A 19,631-nucleotide genomic window follows, 5' to 3' on the forward strand; every position below is an offset into this window, starting at 1 on the left:
GAAAACTGCTGAATGGGCTGTCCATCTATGTCACAGCCGCAGCCCTTTTGTGACCTTTCTTATTTATGAACCCTCTCGCGGCCGTCATTTCCACCCTTTTCCATATGTATGCAGCAGAATCACTACCACTGCCACCGCCATCAGAACAAGTCATCTACAGTAGGGTCATCGCACAGCTGAGCCTCCGACACAACCTAGAGCACAGTCCGGCTATTGTGCTTTCCCTGTTTCGCACTGTTTCTGATGGAAGAGGAAGCCACAGAGAGGACTTCCGAGTCAAAGATGAGCATGTCCCACATGCATACTTATAGGGAGAAATGAGCACTGCTGATAGAGGGCAGCATTTCTTTCCCCGTCACTGAGGCTCATGGGGAGGCTGTGTGAGGCCGTTAGTGTCCTTTCTCAGCAGGGTATGTGTGGTCTGCTCGCAATCATTAGGATTTCCAGCTGTTGCAAATCACATTAAACGTTAAAGCACATTGAAATCATGTATATTCTCACATTAACCATGTATGCCCACTTCTTGAAAAAGAAATCAAATTATATGTATCTGAAATCTTAAGATACTCGATCTTCTTCCCCATGCTGAATGCGAGACACCTCCTTCACTTGTATCCAGCTGTAACATTAAAATAAAACTTAGCAAAAACATCCCAACCCACACAGAGCTGGACGAATCCCTAAAATCACATTTTAGTTTTAAAGCCGAGTGAGTGAATATCAGACTGCTTTAAATGTTTAGTATGCTGTTTTCAGATACTCTACACAAACAGCTACTTTTACTTTGCATGTTAAACAGGAAGCAGTCACATTAAACTGTCTTCTTTTGAAGCTGTTCCTCAAACTAACTAAAAATAAAAAAATAAAAAATTATATATATATATATATGACTTAGTGTTTTTGTAGTTATGTATTTAGCAGCATATATGACTTAGTGTCAGCATGAAAACTAATAAGCCTTAGACAAAATGTCAATCTGTTCTTTTACTGATTTATTCATTTTTATTGAAAGGAAACATGGTTATTCTGTCTTTGTGATTCAGTTTTTGCCACTTTTAAAAATTGTGGTTCTTAGCTACAGTGTCCTTGGGCCATGTCAGTGTTAGCAGTGCTGCTTTGCATTTGTGAATTGTGATATACAGTGAAGCCTGTTGTGTTACACTGGTATGCCTGAGTCTGACTTTGACTTGGTGAGCCCAGTGATGAGTTGGGTGATAAGCAACAGGCAGGAGCTGGAGAGTAGGACAAATCCGTCTGCGGCCCTGCCAAGTGGCCAAGTTCACGCCAATACCCAGTCAGTTGCTTTTGGATGAGAAAAACATGCATGAGAAAACTGGATATGGCGATAAGCAAATGGAATGACAGGAGTCTCGCATTTGCATGGAAACACAAGGGACCTTAAGGGAGTCCTTTTGATCGTATCAGACCAAACGGCAGTTTGCAGGCAGAGCTGGAGAGTATTTTCATATAGACGCAGCAGAGCTGCTCAAAAAGAGCCGTGAGCAGAATGTGAAAGAAACAGTATCAGCTTGTAAATAGTTGTCGTCTTGCTGACCCTTAGCTAATATATTTCAGGAGGAGTTAAGTAATTTATTGTGAAGTGTTCAGTCTGTGTGCATCTAACTAAAAAGTCTATTCTAAGGGATTCCTGTGGGTGCAGGAGCTGCTGCGTAGCATAGCGTACACGAGGAATACAACTGTATGTCCTTCCTGTGAGTTTTAAATTGTTACATTCACATATTTGTAATTACGTCGTGGTGAAACAGCATGCAGGAAACTGCCAAACAGCAATGTGATTTAGCAGCTGACTGATTCATTTGTGTGTGCGTTTATCGTGGTCTCCTTGCATGTATGCTGCCGTTGTTGCCCATCCAGCAACGCAGAGCCTCTGTCTCACACATGCAAACAACATTATGACACTGATTGGTGAATGAGCTCTCCCTGTCAGGTTAAACGAAGCACACGCTCACACAAATCCAATTAAACTTGAAGCAAGCGTGCATTGAGGAGCACAATCTGAGAACCTGAAGGCAAGCACGAGGGCATCTTCAGCCCACCAGGTTAATAAATATTTGATACTGAGGCAGCCATGCGTGTCTTCTTGTTCAGAGTGTTGGGAAAGTTAAAGAGGGTCTTTGCCTTTAAGCACGGTGCGACCAGAGCCGCTTCTGTTAACACGCTTCTGCTCAGGTGATTTTTATTTTTAATAATTATAAATTCCAAAAGATCCAGCTGCAGCTCACCTCCTCTCTCCAGGGACTGTCACACACTTCTCGCACTGCAGTATTTGGTGCCTGTCTTCCCTGCATCCTCCTCCTTCCTCTCCTCCTTCTCACATGTGCATGCTTTGCCACCTAGATTGCGTGAACTGTCTCCCACTGCATCCCGCTGGCTGTGACGCCACTGCTCCCCTGGCACGGAGTGGTAATGCAGAATGAAGCCTGCTATGTCTTAGCATGAGTTGGTGTAAATAGCTTAGAACTGTATGTTATGTATAGTAAGCTGAATGTGAGCCGCCATATCAGATAGCGCAACGGAGACAAGCGACTTATTCTTAGTAGAGTTGTGGTTGCCGCCATTCAGATCCTTCAACAACAGTAGACGTATGTGTGGCCGTGTCATTGCGTGTGTGTATTATGCCTCTGTGCTACTGCCAACCTCCCTTCTCCCCCCACCACCGCCCCTCCGGTGGGAAGCAAGAGTTCATTTCAGTGATGGCAACTGAGATGGTTTTGTTTCAAGTGGTGTGAGGAGTGACTCCAGGCTGGGAGGTTTCCGGTCGCTTAACGTTGCGGGACGATAAATTACAGGGAAATAGAGTGACAAGCTTCAGAGGGTAGATTGTTGATGAAGAGACAGTGGTGGTGCAGATGTGGAGCCACTGAAGATGACACAAGTGTAATTAGAAGGGACTTGTGTTTGTTCTTCCTTTTGTCAAGCGCAATTGTCGTACCCTTTGATAGAAGCACCGAGACACGCACCCCGGGCATTGGTGAAGCATTTACGGTATCACAGTTACAGTTTCCTCCTTTATTATGGTACATTATTAAAGATGGCGTATGCCTATGTAGGATTCATAAGCCAGGTTCTCTCTCTCTCACACAGTCACACACACAGACACACACACACAGATGGACCCTGATTTGATCAAATCACAGAAATGCCGCTGAGGGGAAAAAAATGCAGTTTTATTTGCTTTTGCCGTCTTTTCGCTCGTTGTTGTAAAATACAATCCACCGCTGCAGATGTGAGGTCTGGTCATGACGAATGATCCCATTACCATTATGTGGCTGTCACAAGCTCGAATCCGCCAGGGCCTTCACACCGAGATGGTGCTTTTCAGGGCAGTTGTTGTGGTTGTCTTGAAGAACTGGCAGCCCGTTTTTCAGAACAGCCTTCACTCCTAATAACCCCTTCAACTTAGACAGGGTGTTTGTTAAAGAGGGGAACCAGGCTCGTTTGTTTTCTGCCAGGAATGATGAAAGCAGCCGGCCTGTAAATACTTGCAGATTTGTTTTGGTGTTTCTGTGGAGGAGTGGCGTAAACTCGAGTGCGACTAGAAACAGTTGTTAAATGAGTGGACTTTGACATCCTGCTTGCCTGTCATTGTTATTAATACTTTGGTTGCAACTCAGGTGGATCTAAGAAATGCAGATCTTTAAAGGGGGTTATTTTCAGCCTGTGATTGTCTTTAAGTAAAACTGCACATTAGATTTGGCAGGAAAGTCTGACCCTTGTATACAATATATCCTGTTTTTGTGTTGCTGCGTTTGCAAGTTGTAGCAGTTTGTTACATAATCAAACCTGGAAAGCAAACAGTAAAGAAACATAAACTGCTACTCGGGCCGCAACTTCATGCGCGTTGAAGAGTTGCTGCAGCTTGGCAGACGTTTAGACTCCACTGAGCTCCTTCTAGTCCCATATATAAGAGACTAGAACAACAAACCTTTCCCTCAGGCTTTTTCACAATCGCCAATAACTCTCTCTCGCCTTCTCTGTCTCACTTTAAATGCTATCCACGTAAATAGGCATTTCCACCCGCTACCCGCTGTTGTGCAGATCGGCTTTCTAACCCGAGGTATCGATGTCATCCTAGGATATTTACACAAGTATTTATTGGTTATCGATCAGGGCCGGTATCCCTGTCAGCAGCTTCCATAATTGAATTAGTCTATATACTACATTCCCACACAGTGTGCAGGCATCTGCCAAACTCCTCCTTCCTCACCCAAATCAACTGCTCCTCACGCTGAAGCACACGTAGCTCTGAATCCTTTCTATTTCCTGTGCGCTTCCTGTCGAGCCCCCCACTTCATTTCACAGAGCAGATCAGGATTTGGAGCCATTTTAGCCGCAGGATTAAAGTCTGACAGGGATAATGCCACTTCAGCCACTTGTGAGTCACGTGACACAAGATGATCTAAGGTTTTGGGAGGAGCACTATAATGTAATTAATGTATCGGAGGCTCTAATCCATTTGACTCCACCCCCTCGTGGAGCCGGATGGCCATAAACCTTAAAAGCTGCTCTTTTCCCCCGTAGAGGACAGTGAGGAAAACAGAGGGGTTGATGAGCGCCTCTTTCTCCTTCACGCTGCTGCCCCTCCACACACTCCCTCTTCTAAATAGAGCGGCCTGTTCACGTTATTTTAACCTTAAACCGGCACGCACGAGTGCGTCCTATGTACTGTACATAATCCCACCTCCTTCTTAATCTCCTGATGGCTTATCACCGTTACTGCATTTTACCCAGTTATGTAAAATTGCTGCAAGTCAGCAGCTAATTTAATATCCTACTGTTGCTACTTGTCACTGGATCTTTTTCGTATTCTTCACTAGCATTGTTATTTTTAAAAAGGTGTCACATTCGTGGAAAGTTTACTTTAAGTTTGCTCTTGTCAAATGCAAGCAAAGGAATTTACTTTTAATGTGTGCTTGTTATTTTATTATTATTTTTGTTTTTCTTGCATTCCTAAAACTGCTGGGACTTTGCATTTATTAAAGGCGCTAAAAAAAATAAATGTTTCAACAATCAGCTGAATATTTATTGATTAATTAATGTTTAACTGCTTTTATTTCTGTCCAACTCTTAAATGAATTATTATTTCCGATATTTGCGGCTTTTTAAATAAGCACTTAAATACTGCAGGATTAAAGGTCAGGTGTTGCTTCTTTAATTTAATTAGTCTAAACTGTAATAAAGGTGAGAAGGAAGACTGCAAAAGAATAGGTGTAAACCTGTATAAATATACAAAGTAGGCTTAAAATAAAGTTAACCCACCAAATTTTAAAATAAACATGGCGACCGAGGCATCGTTAATAAATATTTCCCCCAATTTGGCGGTGATTTCCTGACCCGGTGTTTGAGAACACACTCTTTCCAAAAGCTGCGTTGTGCCGATGTTTGGAGATTAAGGACTCCACAGTGACGGCAGCTGCGACTGGCAGGGGTGTTTTGAAAGATGTTGCTCATTGACCAGACGTGCAGGGTTTCTGTTTCCCAGAGGATGAATCTTCACTCACCTCCTGCTAGTTACCGTGCGTATTTTCGCTCTCTGTTAGGAACTTCCCTGCAGATGGAGGTGGGGGAGGTGGGGGGCAGTGCATTCAAGTGTGTGTGAACAAGTAAAGCTTGCTCTCCAGAGGGAGCTGGAGGGAGAAGTAAGACGGAGACGTTGAGAGACAGACTGTAGAGAGAGCAGCAGACAGAAAGCAGGAACAGTTTGAGGGCTTGCGTAATGTTGAGTGGTGTGCATGTGTTATTGATCCTGGGACCTACACCTATGGCAGACGCGCTGAGCCTTCCAGCTACGGTATAATACCTTATGGTTGGCAGATTAAAGGATGAGACCTCAGGAACAAGCTGCACAACTCAACATAAAGCAACAGAAGCAGCCATGAGGAGCAGCTAGCAGCGGACCCACACACTGCACCGCCGCAGTATGAGCTGGTATCCACCTGTCAGTAGCTGTAGGCACTGAGGTGTGTGAGAGGCAGACACAGGAAATGCATCAGTGTGTGCATGTAGAGAGGAGTAGACAAACTAGTCCGCTATACTGTACATTAATGTGTTTTGGATGTGCATGTGTGTCCCCGTTGTCTGGCTGTATGTCTGTCACTGACTGTGCTGACTTTGTGCTTTGTGACGGGGACAGAAGGGTCCTCGGTTTCTGGAGGAGCCGGCAGGCATTTGATGTGCACAGGACAGGACGGCACATGAGGAGCACTCTTGAATTATCTTTCTGTTTATTATTCTTCCTTCCCCCCCCCCCCCCCCCCCCTCCCTTTTTGTTCTGTTGCTTGTGGCTCAGTGGTGAGGGAAGTGGTTTGAGCCCCAACGCATTAAAATGTAAATGCTGTAATTGCAGCTGATTGAATGTTTTCTGCATTTTGCGTGATTACCAGAAATTACTTTTTGAACAGGATTACACATAATGCTCCACGTCCCTCGTGAATTAGCCTATACGCTTAGTTATGAGTGTAACACTCATTCCCGTGAGCGTGATCTGTGAAATCACAGCAAGTTTGGCAGCCATGCAATTTACACAATTAACTTCTTTTTTTTTAATTAGCACAGAGAAATTACTTTTCAGTGCAGCAGAAGTCTGTGTCCAGTATTTAACTTTAGAAATAAATATAATTCTAGAAGTTTTTGAGGAAAAAAAATGTACATCTTTTTTTACTGATTATCTTATGTTATAATAATTTGGATTTGCAAAATACAGGTAAATAGGTGGCTCCTCGTTTGAGCCATAAACCTTTGGAAGCTCGTAATGCTAATATATACACACAAAATAGAAGAGATTTTAAGACCTTATTTTACTTTTTTTTTTTTTTTTTTCACATGGGAATCCTGCAGTCCCTACCATCCCATTCAAGTATAACAACAGTTTGAAAATTAGATTTATATGTATTAATTTGGGAGACTAATATAGGCTATTCCCTTAAGAGCAGCTGTTTATGTTATGTTTTCTGGATGTTTTCTCCTTTATTACTCAGTACAGTAGGGATTTGATACGAAAGTGGGAATAGAGAGTGTGTGTGAAACCGGAAATGATGTGGGACGGACTCAAACATTCCTCATTGGTCAGCGCTTGGTAGCGACCTCGCAGTCGTGTCTAGAAGCTCTTCAGACCCCCAACGTTTGTTGTTGCTAGGTTTCTACATGGAAAATTGTGAGCACAAACAAGAAACAGCAGCTTCTCTCAGCATGAGGAAAAAAAGGTAACGTAAGGCACATTAGCAAGAAAAGAGCGCTAGCCTGTATTGTGTTTACCTCGTTAATTATGAATGGTTTAGCTTACAGTAATTAGTGAATGTAAGTCAGCAGATATCAACTGAACGTTTTATGTAAAGCCTGGTCAGTTAAAACAGGTCTGGTTCTTTTAACTTTTTTTTTTTCTTTGAATAATTTAAACTTCTTTATTCCACCAGAGACATTACAGAAGAGATACGTGGCACTAATTCCCAGACAAAGGGTGGTCGAGCTTCCGGTTTTTTAAAAACAAATAAGCTCTTTAAAACGGTATTTTTGAGGCGACGTGGATAAAGAGTTTTAGGCTTGCTTTATCATATTTTTCTAGTGTTACTAAACATACAGTTCCCATTTCCTGGTGACCGTTGAAATGAAAGTTATCTGAGATAAGTATTTAAAAAGGAAAATCAATGGAAGGTAAGATGGCGGCTGCGCGGAAAGTCTTTGTGTTCAGAGGCCTTGAGTTCATTTAAATCTAGTAGGCTGTTTTTACATGTAAAGAACATGTTTACATTTTTTTTCTTTTTAAATGTTAGCACAACATTTGTTTGTGTTATCTTAAAAACAAAAAGGGTTGTATTATTAGTGCACTTAAGGCCAATGGTTAAAAAAAGTCAGATTAAAGGCACATTTTTCCTCCAAATGTATATTCATTCAGGGTAAGTTTACCATTTATTTAAAAAAGTTGATACATACGTATTACATTTATTAAATTCAGTAATAACATCTCCTGGAGTGTCACCAGAATGTAGGGGTCCTCCATTGTGCTTGCACATTGCATTGAAGGAAATAAGAATGGAGGCCCTTCCTTAAATTTAGTTACTGCACTTTCTAATAGACATCTACTGTAAATAATTTTCCCTCCAATTCTCTCTAGTCCCATTATTGTACATTGAAATTTAATAGTTTAAATTTAAAGAAAAAAAAAAGGCTTGGAAGCACATTTACACATTGTATGGCAGTACCATCGGCAGGATATCACAAATGTGTAAAATGCTTTTGGTGAGGGGAAAAAACCCCACTGTATGTGAGTGAATTTATACCAGAATGTGTTTGTTTTTTAGTGTTGTGCTTTGTAAACAGTCCCTTACACCAGTGCTGTTAATCTTCTTTGTAGTTTGTCTGCTGGCCTCAGGCAGGCCTGGCAACCTGTGGTTGCTAGGGACGAATGCGTATTCGCAGATTGGTGTGCGAGCGGTTGCTGGCAGCCACTCATCGACTGCGCTGTGGTAGTGAAAGTGTGAAAAGTGTCTCACACACAGGAAATCAGGTATCTACTCTTTCAAAATGTTGCACCCTTTGAAGTGTATTACAGAAGGTGGCCATTCTCTGTTTCCGGTGTGCAGCGTACGTTTTCAAGTGCTCAGGGAATAAACATTTTTCTTTAGTGATCTATGGTTGCCAGGATGTTGTTGACTGTTTTCCTAGTGTGTTTCTATGTTGCCGAGGCTCTACAGCAGTATTTTAGGTGGATCTAAGGGGTTTGGGCCCCACCTTTAACAACAAGCAACCGAGGATTTTTTTTCATCAGCTTTTATTTGAAGTAGTTAAAATAAATATGAATTTGTTTTCCTTTCTGAAAGCATAAACGGCCTATGTCACGCTGACAGATACTTATTTGTTTGGAGCATGCATGTCACGATTAAGAGCAGTTGTTCAAGAGACGAAGAAACTTTCTTTATCTTTTTTTTTTAATGCATTGTGTACTGATGTGGATCCCATACCTCCTGACTTGAGCTTGATGTTCTAGGGCTTCAGGGGTTTTTAGGTACACTGAGCCTGGATGGTTTTCTCATACTGTTTGAGATTTTTTTACACCAGAAGCCTCAGTGGAAAAACACAACAAAACATTTTATCTCGAGAGTTGTTAAGAAGTAGGTCACCTGTAATTAATGGATGTGGTTTTTCTTGCATTTATATTTAGACTTTCACGTTATTATTATTTTTAAACAGTAGGGATATTACGTCAGGTTCTGCCTCTGCAGGAAAAAAAAAACATGTAATGGGCTAGAGTGAGGATGAAGTCACTTAGTGCAGCAGATAGCTACCTTTTCTATTGAAAGTAGAAAAACCTTGAACAATAGAGAAGACGGGAGTTAGCTGAAAATTTGTGCCTGTTGTATTTTCTCCTTGAAAGCTTAGGCGGTTTCTCTTGAGAGAAGTTAATGAATTTACAGCGCAGTGCGCTGCTGTCTCTCTCGCTCTCTGTTGATACCAGTTAGTGTAGCTCACCCGACAGCCTCTTTCTTTCTCCCACTCCTTCTCTCTTCTATATGACAATAATCATTTGAATAAGAAGGTATTTAATAACACTTTGAATTTCTGTGTTTAAGTGAATGGATGACCTATATTGGTCCTCACCACGCACAAAATCACACAGTAACAGTGATAGATTAGTTATGTTTCCTTCATTTTTACACAAACATTTGTCTGCGTGTTATCAATAGAAGCTTTAATTTTGAAAACGTCTGTAATTACAAGGCCTGGTTCAAATTACTCTAGTCGATACGTAATCAGAGTCTTGGCAACATGCCTGCTGAAGCCTTAACTTCCTAAGACCCGACCTCTTTCATGGCATGCATTTTTAATTTTTCGTTGCTATTTTGGTTGATTGGGGCCTAAAGAATGTAAAAACAAAGAGTTACCAGATTTTTTATTTTTATTTTTTACTTAAGTTTTGTTTTTGTGAAAAAATGAGATCCACGCATAAGTACATTTGTTTCAAATTTTGATAGAACAGTGGCAGTATAATGTCCTCGTAAGTGGATATCAGGCTCTTGTAGAGCTGGGCGATATGAGATTTTTTCATATCACGATATGTTTTTTTCATTTCAGGCGATAACGATATCTATCACGATATAAGCCAAATAACTATATTTGTAAGATTTAAATGTGCCGTTGCTCACAAGTAAAATGTGAAATAATCAGCAGCTTGTTTTTATTTAAATATTTATTTCCCATAAGTTCAACAGGGTAGATGTACTTAAGGAACATGAGACTTTTTCAGATAAATAAAGGCAAATATTGCAAACTACACAAAAGGCAGCCGCTAAAGCGTTTAAGTTTCAAAATAGAACAAACGAAACAGACTAAATTGTCAATTCCACTTAGAAACAAAGTATTAATTCTAAAAATAAATCTTAGTTTGTTTTACAGAAGAACAGACAAAACTGACTAACTTTTGTCAATATCAAATAAACTGAGAACTAAAAGGAAATTCTCAATCTCTCCTTGTTGTATAGCTGAGCTTTTCAAACAGTTTTAACAGTTACTTTAGTCTGACAAAAGCCGAATGACGAATTAGCGCTTCCAGTCAGAGACTGAGGCTACGTCCACACGTACACGGGTATTTTTGAAAACGGAGATTTTCCGTTTTCGTTTTAAAAAATAATCCCGTCCACACATAAAGGCAGAAATGAAGGAAAACGCTGCTATGAACATGCCAAAGCAGCAGGTGGCGCTAGATTCCTAACCGTGCAGAAATGTTGGCCAATCAGAAGTCTAGAAGCCTCGGTGGGAAAAAGTAAACAAAGCTGGGGCATAGAAGCAGAACAGAGTCGTATGTGTGGACGGACAGTAACTGTGTGTATATGTAAGCATTTAAACACTGCAGAGAGTAGAATTAACAGTAACAGTATTGTAGAAATTCATTTCACCGAAACAATAACGTAGCGCACAGTGTGACGCATGCACCAGTTTATTGTATTTCCAGACTTGCTTTCGGCACAATTTACAGTGCACGCTACTCTGTTTTTTGTCAGACTTGAAATAGCCGAAATACCTTCACACTACGGAACTTCTATGGCTCTTCCGTTCGACAATCTCTCCGGCATTGGAACCATCATCTGTTTTCTCTTCGGTCACGCTCGGTTGATTTTTCTAGTCGGCACACTCATTTCCTCCATTATGCGCTGGCTCCATTACCCGCTGGCTGCTTCCCAAACAAACACACGTGCGGCTTGGCACTTGTGCTGTACGTAACAAGTCACGCGACGTGACGCTGCGGCTGTGATTGGTTCGGCTCTGCGCTACTTGATTTGGATTGGCTGACCTTTTTTTTTTTTTATATTTATTTATTTTTTTTAAGAGGACAAGAGCGGCGAGGTCTATCGCGATAGCTTAATTTCTCTATCGAGTAAAAGTTATATCGCGATACATATCGTTATCGTTCTATCGCCCAGCTCTAGGCTCTTGTAGAGAAAAATTAAGTATTTTGGTCTAGACGTCTCAAAATGTGATGTCCACATATGTGGATGCCAGGTTCTAGGAGGTTAATGGTAAGATTAGTTATTACATGTTATTTTATTGACATCATATTTCTCTTTATTGTTATTGAAAGGGTATTCTCCTTGATGGGAAAAATAGACATTTTTTTCCTCCTAAATTTGCTACATTAGTCTAAAAAACTTGTAATCTCTTCTTGGATCTTTCCTCTTGTTGTGCTTGCCTGCTTTTTTCACGTTTTTTTTTTTTCTTCACTTTAAGTGTCCAAAATAGACTTTCTTTCCCTTTCAAAATAAATGTGTGACACACATTTATTGGCGCTACACTGCAGGGACATACATACATCTCTACCTGTATTGGAATAAATAAAGATAATTAATCCTGATAATTCACAGTAGAACCTTAAAATAAGTGTAATATATCAGCAATATGACTTAAATTTGAAAAAGTGCTTGTAGGCTAATATAGTGAATTTAGTTAAAGTTGTAGCTTATGCGCTAAAGAAATGTCGTAAATATGTCTATTTCCCTAATGCGGAGGGACATTTTAAGTCTAGCCTGTGTGCTGGCCCACACCCTGCACAGTAAATAGTGAAACTCACAGCTCAAAGTTTTGTCTGACCAACAGTCACTTTGCTGTGGTTTTTCTTTTTCCAATTGTGAAATTTAAAATTTTTATTACACTGTTTTTATTTATTAAGCTCTTAAGAGAATAGATTTTAAGGCCTAAAACAACTCTGACATGTTATTGCCATTTGTCAGTTTCCCACCTGCTCAAAAATAAATTTAGCAAAACAAGTGTTTATATAGTAATAAAAATGTGTTTGATTTAAGGTGTGTGAATGTACTTTACAGTCATTATGAAGTGCTCCGTCGCTTTGTTTGAAGCAAACCATTGTCATTTAAATAGAAATGGATTATGCTACAGTTATGGGCAAATGAAACATTTTTTATAAAAATACTCATTTCATTGGCTTAGCAGGCATGACGGGAGAAAATGCGTTTTGTGTCAGCTGGGCACCCTGTGGCATTGTAGCTCTGACTAAAAAAAATAAAATTAATTTGTGATGATTACACCTGAGAGCTGAAAATGATTTTTATATCTGCAACACTGTGCAAATAACTTTTGGAATAACAAGAGGTGAACCGGTGGTATTGTAAACATTCATTCATTTTTTTTCTTTTTTCTTTTATTGTAGTCAAACTGCAGTTTGCTTATCTTCAAGCTTACCTGTATTGTACAGGCAGAAAAGTTAATGACTTTGGACTGCCAGCTTTCACTACAATAGGGCCTCAGACATGAACGCTGTGTTTTACCTGAATCACTGAAATCTGTTGAATCATTTGTAATTATCTCATTATATAACCCAGAGTCACTGCTTGGTTCAGCAGTTAATCTTGAAATGTCCCTACGTACATGTAAATGACGAGGAACAACACGCAGTGTTGCCTTATTTACATCTTTCTATTAACCAGCCGAGTGAGCGTCGACAGCAAATGTCAACAGGAAGGCTGTGGCTTCCATCTGAGCCGCATGCGCCTACCTGCATGCCTTTCGGCCTGTGCCTCCCCGCCTCGGTGCCACGGTGAAAACTAATGCGTGAAGAGAAACGGGCAGGCAGGTAAGCTTGCTGCATTCTGATGAGTTCTCGCCCCACGAGGTCTGGGAGGGGAACTGAAGCAGGCACCTGAGTGCTACATACCGAGATGAGGTGGTTAGCACTACCGTGGAGCAGCAGCTTTGTTCACTCTGCAGCATCAGTGTGAAAAATATGTAGTTAGGGAACAATGGAAAAGGGGAGACCAACTGCCTGTTTTCTACCTGATGATCATGGGATATACTGGAGGGATAAACACCATTAAGTGAAGCTGCATGTGCAGAAGACGTTGACTGTAACACCCTTCAATATATTTGATATGTCACTATACGTTTAGTCAAAAAACAACAAGCATTTTGTTTCTTTACAATATGACTGTGTTTTTACCCTGTGAAACCTGTCCATGTAGGTGTGAGACGTATGTTGTCAAAGAAGTGTCTTGTAGTCATAAACTGATCGAAATCTAACTTGACCCTGCAGTTTTCCTCAGTCGTATAGAGCATTTCAGTGCCTTTCAGCTCACTGGTTTGGTCTTCTCATTGCTTATAATGACGTTTTTATCTGGCCAAGCAGTTTTCACCGAACAAGCTCTGACAGTACATTATCTGCCCACCACTGAACAGTCCTCAGTTTTTGCCATAACTGGAAATGATGGATGCTTATATTTAATACGGCCAAAATTTCAAGCCTGCGTACAAGTAATCCCCATTAGGTTGCAGACTGCTGTAAACACTTAGTTTTCAATTTTTTTTTCTCCTTCTACTTCTACTTCTTCTTTTCCTGTTCCCTGTTTTTGGGCTAGGTTGACGTCAGCTGCTTATATGGTCGTGTCAGGCACTACTAGATCTGTGACTCTGTGAACAAAATGGCTCACCCAGAAAATGTTTCTTCCGTTATGCTTGAAAATGCTGTGCAGCCTTTTAGGGGTTTATTAGGATGTGTCTTAAAATGAGCTTTTTCCCATTGTGAAGTTCAGTTGAATTTTCTTGCTTTTTCTAAATTAGAATGCACAAGTATAGTCTTGGTATGTGGTAAATGTATATCTTTTACAGGTTTTTTTTTTCTACGTTCTCTTCATAGATGGTATCAAAAGTATATGTAGCTACTGTGATATTACCCATACGTTTTTGAAATCTTAAAAAGAGGATTTCTGCCATTGCCATCTCAGTTACAAAAAGTTGGATTTGACGAGAAGGGGCGGGTCTAACTGTTGCTAATGATCTGTGATCGACAGGTTGTTAGGCTCTATATAAGGTCAAAAAAGGATCTATTTTTCAAACTGTAAATAATTTAGAACTACTTTGGTGGAGTCCTGGGATTAAAAACATGGAGGTGGAAATGAGCATAATCAGTCCATTTTAAGAGTAAATTACAGTGGCAAGTTATGTTTCATTTTCAGGGCTGCATGTCTCCAAAAATACTTTAAAATAGGTTCAAAGATGTATTTTATATCTAACTGTATGAGACTGTAGGGTACTGATTATCTATAACTAATATGGAAAGCAAAAAACAGAGGGCTTTTTGTCCTCCTTTGATTCTTACAGGCAGTGGTTTTGCTGATTGTCTATTGGTTATGATTATATTGTGCTTCAGTCTTGACATCTGATAATGGTTTGTAAATTGCAAACTAAAGTCATTGCAGTGTCGTTCTTTTCATGCGCCTCCTCCACTAGGAAAGAAGAAAATGAACCACAGCTGCACCAGTGCCCAACCATAAACCATTTCAACTCAGATATTATTAAATAGTCATTAATTCAGAATCATTTCCTAAGAAATTAGGAAATGATTCTGAAATGATTCCAGGAAATTTCTTCCCAAGAAATTCGCTGGATAGAGTTAATAATTATTTGATATGTATCAAAAATATGAATGTCCTTATAGGAGTTTAAAACCCAAGAATAGATTTATTTACCATACATTTGTTTGTGCAGTTGTTTTTTGTTGATGTTGATAAATCCCATATTTTGCACTGTCACTGCTTATTTCTTACCTCTCCAATGACTGCAAAATTGCACATTCTTCTCAGAATTTCTGGAAAATAATTGGAAGATTGCTGAGTCAGAAAACTCAATGCCACATTTCTTTTTCAAATTGCCTTGTACAGCCATTATCTCCAATATATTATATTTGTTCTGTGCTCTTAGATGTGTCCTGACAGAGCTCACACAACCCAATATACAAACTCAAACCAATGTGCAGAAATGGAAAAATTTTGTCGAACAGCGTCATAGGTTTGTGTGATGTCCTGTTTATGTTTTGCTTTAGAGTCTGTTTGTCCTTGTGGGTGGAAAAGCAGGAACAAATCTTTGTGGCTAGAGGACGGTAACAACGTATAGACACCACTCTCATACAAATCCTGTTATCTCTGCTCCACAACAATTGGATGGGACTTAGAGAAGCGCTTAGGAGCACTAAACAGAAATGGTCTGAGCAGCGTCTTAATCCAGCAGCAGAGAGTGGGCCACTGTGGGAGTGCCAACAGAGTTTGAAAGGAGAAGCGGGGGGACGTCTTCCACTCTGAAGGGTGTCCCGAATATTGTTGACTTGTTGCGCCTTCTCTGAGATTTCAGGGCGTTTAGGAGCTTAAGGGTCAAAACCAGAAAGTGGGTTAATTCAGATTAGATGAATCCGCTGCATCCCCTTGGTGTCTAAGGACCACTGGGCTTTTTGACCAACCCACCCAAACTGAGCCATATACTGTTTCACCACTAGTCTCGGCGTAAATGAAAACTGTCAGTGCAGACTTGCATTTACCGTAAAATCAGTCCAGACTGAAGATGTAAGAGCAACAGCCACTCACATACATGCGCTGGCAGCTGTAAATGCAGCTGATTGTTCGCTGATCACATTATGCTGCACTCAGCACTGCACTACCATACATAAAATAAACTGAGACATTAGTGTTGCCTGCACAGTATATATCACTGCATTAGTAACATGAGCATGTAATAGGTGCGTAATCACATGCCTCCAGTGTGATTTACGACCGCAGAGTTTTTCATTTCCTATTTTATCTGCATAGTACAGCTGATGTGATGGAGGCCGGGTCATCTTTCATTTTGTGAAGCCATCACTCGCATGAAAATATGAAGTCTTCCGTCAAGCTGTTTCTAGATGCTGTGAACTTCCTGTGTGTGTGTGCGTTATATCCTCAAGCATGGCCGTCAGTTGCTAATAGAGCCTTTTGCTAGCAACTGAACTGTTTTGTTAGAGAGTTGTTTTCTGTTTTCTGACAGAAAATAGGTTCGGCAATATTGTTTATCTTATCCCAGAGAAGAGATTATCTCCTTAAGCATTAAGCAGTAAATATGTTCCTAAGCTGTTGTGAAACAGTGGTGAGGACTTTGTAATATGACATGTTTGCACTGACAATCAGCCGGTGTTGACAGCTAAATGGATGCTGGAAAGAGGGGAATGACAGTTAAATGGAGAAAAAACTCCCAACACATTTATCATTCAGGTGAATGTTGCAAACAATTATGTGAGGACTGCAGTAGCAGTGAGTGAGTGTGCAGAGGTGTTTGTGTGCGTTTTGTGAGGCAGCGTGCTCCGGAATGAAAGACTATTTGAGATGCCTTTTTATTCGTCCAGAGCGAGCCACCCTGCTGGGCGCAGGACAGCATGCCTTGTGAGGCGTCTCTGACAGCCTGGGCATCCACACAGAACAGGGTGAGAAAGGTAAACAAGGCTCTTAAAGATCTCATTAGAAAGAAACCTTTAGCAGAGAAGGAAACGTTTAATTATTCACTTGTGAGTTTCTGTGTAGAGGGGAAAAAAAGGAAGGAAAAAAGGTTTCCCCCTCAGCCGAAATTCCAAAAGAGGCCTTGGGGAAAAAAAGCAAAACTTATCGTGTTGTAGTGTGTTTCTAATGACATAAGTGAGTTTGATTTTTGGGGGTTAGGAACAAAGTACACTGAGATTATGATAAATTGAAATCTGCACTGTGCATGCTGAGTGAGCGTGGAGGACATTTTGAAAAGCACATGTGTTAGGAACATAAAGAAAATTTGTTTCATATGAAATATTTCTTCTGACATACAGTTAGGTGCCTGTCATGTCAGTTTACATGATATAAAAGTGTCATATCACAGTATCAATGATATAGGAACACCATCCATTTAGATTCAGTGACTCAAACAACGAGGGAAGCCCAAGCATGTCTGAGGGCAAGAGCCTCCAGTGGTGATTTAGTATTTAAAAAGTGAACTACTCAGCAACTTAGAATCAGCACAGTACTTTGCAAAACATGCAAGAAAACTATTTCTGCTAAATGTGGAAACAATGCATGTTTTTCACCACTTGATACACGTGTGACTCAAAAGTAAACTAATACGTTGACAAAGTGTGGCTGGAGCGGTCACTTGTTGCAGTCCATAGGACAGGAAGAGCAAATGCTAGATGGAAATGACTGATGTGGTTACACAGTAGAAAAGAAATGCTATAAGCAGTTGGTTACAGGGCTGTAATACATGGAAAAACAAAACATACAAGGTGCTGGGGTTGTTGCAGCATGTCACATCATGGTTCCCCTTGGACAAATTGTTTAGTGTTAAAGTTTGCAAAGTGAACTTGAACTTAAAAGTCTGTAGGATGTTTTCATAAATAAGTAGAAGAAATCGATAATAATTCTTTTCTCTTCTCTAAATAATGCCACGCATCATGGTCAAATGAGGTTGCATACTAGTAACCAATGGCTACAATGGTGCATTTTTTTTTTCTAAATTAGCTTTTGGCCAATACCTATCACTAGGTACTCGGCCATAAAAGAGGGCACATCAGAAGACCAGCAGATTGATAAGCTTGAATTCCGTAAAAACCTGGATTTGTCTCTGTTGGCTCCATCCAAGTGATCATTCTCTAGTTTGTGATTATAAACATGGTTGTGAATCACCATGATGCAAAACAGGCTCACACACCTGTCCCTAAGGTGTCTTCACAGGTTATCTTGAAAAATTTGGACATCGGTGCCCGACATGAGGAAATTTACTGCCTAAATCTCTGAGCGCTGATGATACGACGATAACGTTCTGGTCCATTATGAGCTGCTGCTGAGCACTTTAACATTATCATTAAGCAGTAATTTCACACTACTTCCTTTGCTGCAAAAGGGCATTTCACTGTGTTGTAAGCTGTGCAGATTTTGCTTTTGGGCCCAGTAAAATATGATGTTGGTAAAATATTACCTTGACTGCTGTGTCTTAAGAGACCTCATAGTAGCAAGATTGGCATGCTTTTTTTATGATTTCATAATGAATTTGCCCACCCGTATGGGTGCCTGACATGTGTGCCCTGTGTATTCTTGTGTGCAACTACAGGGTCTGGTAGTTGCAAGACTGGCATATTTTTATTTTATTTTTTTAAGAGGTATGTTAGAATAGGGCTGTGCGATATGACCAAAATCTCATATCCTGATATAAGACATCTATCGTCCCGATAATGATATAAATCACAAACATTTTCTGAAAGTTCAGTGAATCTCGGGCAGCTTGACTTGCGTGAAGTGTTTCCAGCTAGGTGTCGTGTACCTGGAGTTGAGTGTTTTGACCGATGCATGAAACTATACATTTTTAGACATAAGTTGTAACGGCCGCCGTTTTCTTTCTGAGTATTTATTACACAGTGTGCTGCGGGGAAAAGCCTGTTCTAACGTTTGAGTCTAAGGTTTATTTTTTAGCACCTGATGGCTATTTTTTGCTTCTCATCCGTAAACACTCTGCATAGTATTTCACGTGATTCCGTTTATTTTGAAAGGTCTCAACAGGATCTTGAGCTTTATGCTGAAAGGTTTATGTGGAAAATAAACAAGTGGACACGCTATTGTTTTACCGTCGTTGTTGCTAACGATGACGCATAAAAACAGGCGCTTGTCTGTCCTTAGTGTGGTTATATTAAATATAAGAGATAGAGAGAACTTTAAGAAATTAATATAGCCACTACAGTGACCATCAAAATGGTGAAAAAATATTGCCGTAAACAGTTTATTTTGCGACACCATGAAACAAACGATAGCGTAAAATGAAACGATAGATGTTTTTACATCGTCATCCGATGTATATCGTTATATCGAACAGCCCTATGTTAAAATGTGACAAGACGAATGGAATATTAAAGCCTCTGTACCTTACAGCTTTACAGTCCTCTCTCACACACACACACACACACACCAACACCCCAACATCGTGGCCACTCCCATGGCTCTGGATGGTTTAAACGCTCAACCAAAAGATACAACATCCTATGTAGAAAACATTGTGCAGCTTCTGAAGAGTTACAAGGTTAGGTCACTTTAGCTACTGTTAAATTGAAAATGTTAAATGGTTATTTTATACGTTTACTAAATAAAATTTCCAGGGAAAATGGTATCTGGGCTACTTTTGTGCTTATATTTCACTTAGTCTGTGTCACTGGATGTAATGCTTTCTCACTGCTATTGCAGCAGTAATAGCAGGGAGCTACTTTTAATCCTTTAACGCTCCAAGTGATGTGAAGCTGTCCAAAAATTTGACGTCAGCTGATTGCATGCCACTGATTAGCAAGTCAGTGGCGTCACTTGATG

At 40.3% G+C, this 19,631-nt stretch overlaps 1 protein-coding gene across 5 annotated transcripts in view; it reads left to right on the forward strand.

Annotated features, from left to right (window-relative positions):
• igf2bp2a (insulin-like growth factor 2 mRNA binding protein 2a) overlaps positions 1-19,631 on the forward strand; it is a 61,579-nt gene that overhangs the window by 9,909 nt on the left and 32,039 nt on the right. The window contains exon 1 of one of the 5 annotated variants that reach the window (XM_026144171.1): positions 6,905-7,223. The exons of the other annotated variants lie outside the window; for them this stretch is intronic. Within the exon in view, the coding sequence (XP_025999956.1) occupies positions 7,165-7,223 (59 nt within the window). The 5' untranslated portion in view covers positions 6,905-7,164. Of the gene's footprint in view, positions 1-6,904; positions 7,224-19,631 lie in introns of those variants that run through there. 5 annotated transcript variants of the gene reach the window in all.

Source organism: Astatotilapia calliptera, chromosome 16 (assembly GCF_900246225.1).
Source record: "Astatotilapia calliptera chromosome 16, fAstCal1.2, whole genome shotgun sequence".
Classification (NCBI taxonomy): domain Eukaryota; kingdom Metazoa; phylum Chordata; class Actinopteri; order Cichliformes; family Cichlidae; genus Astatotilapia; species Astatotilapia calliptera.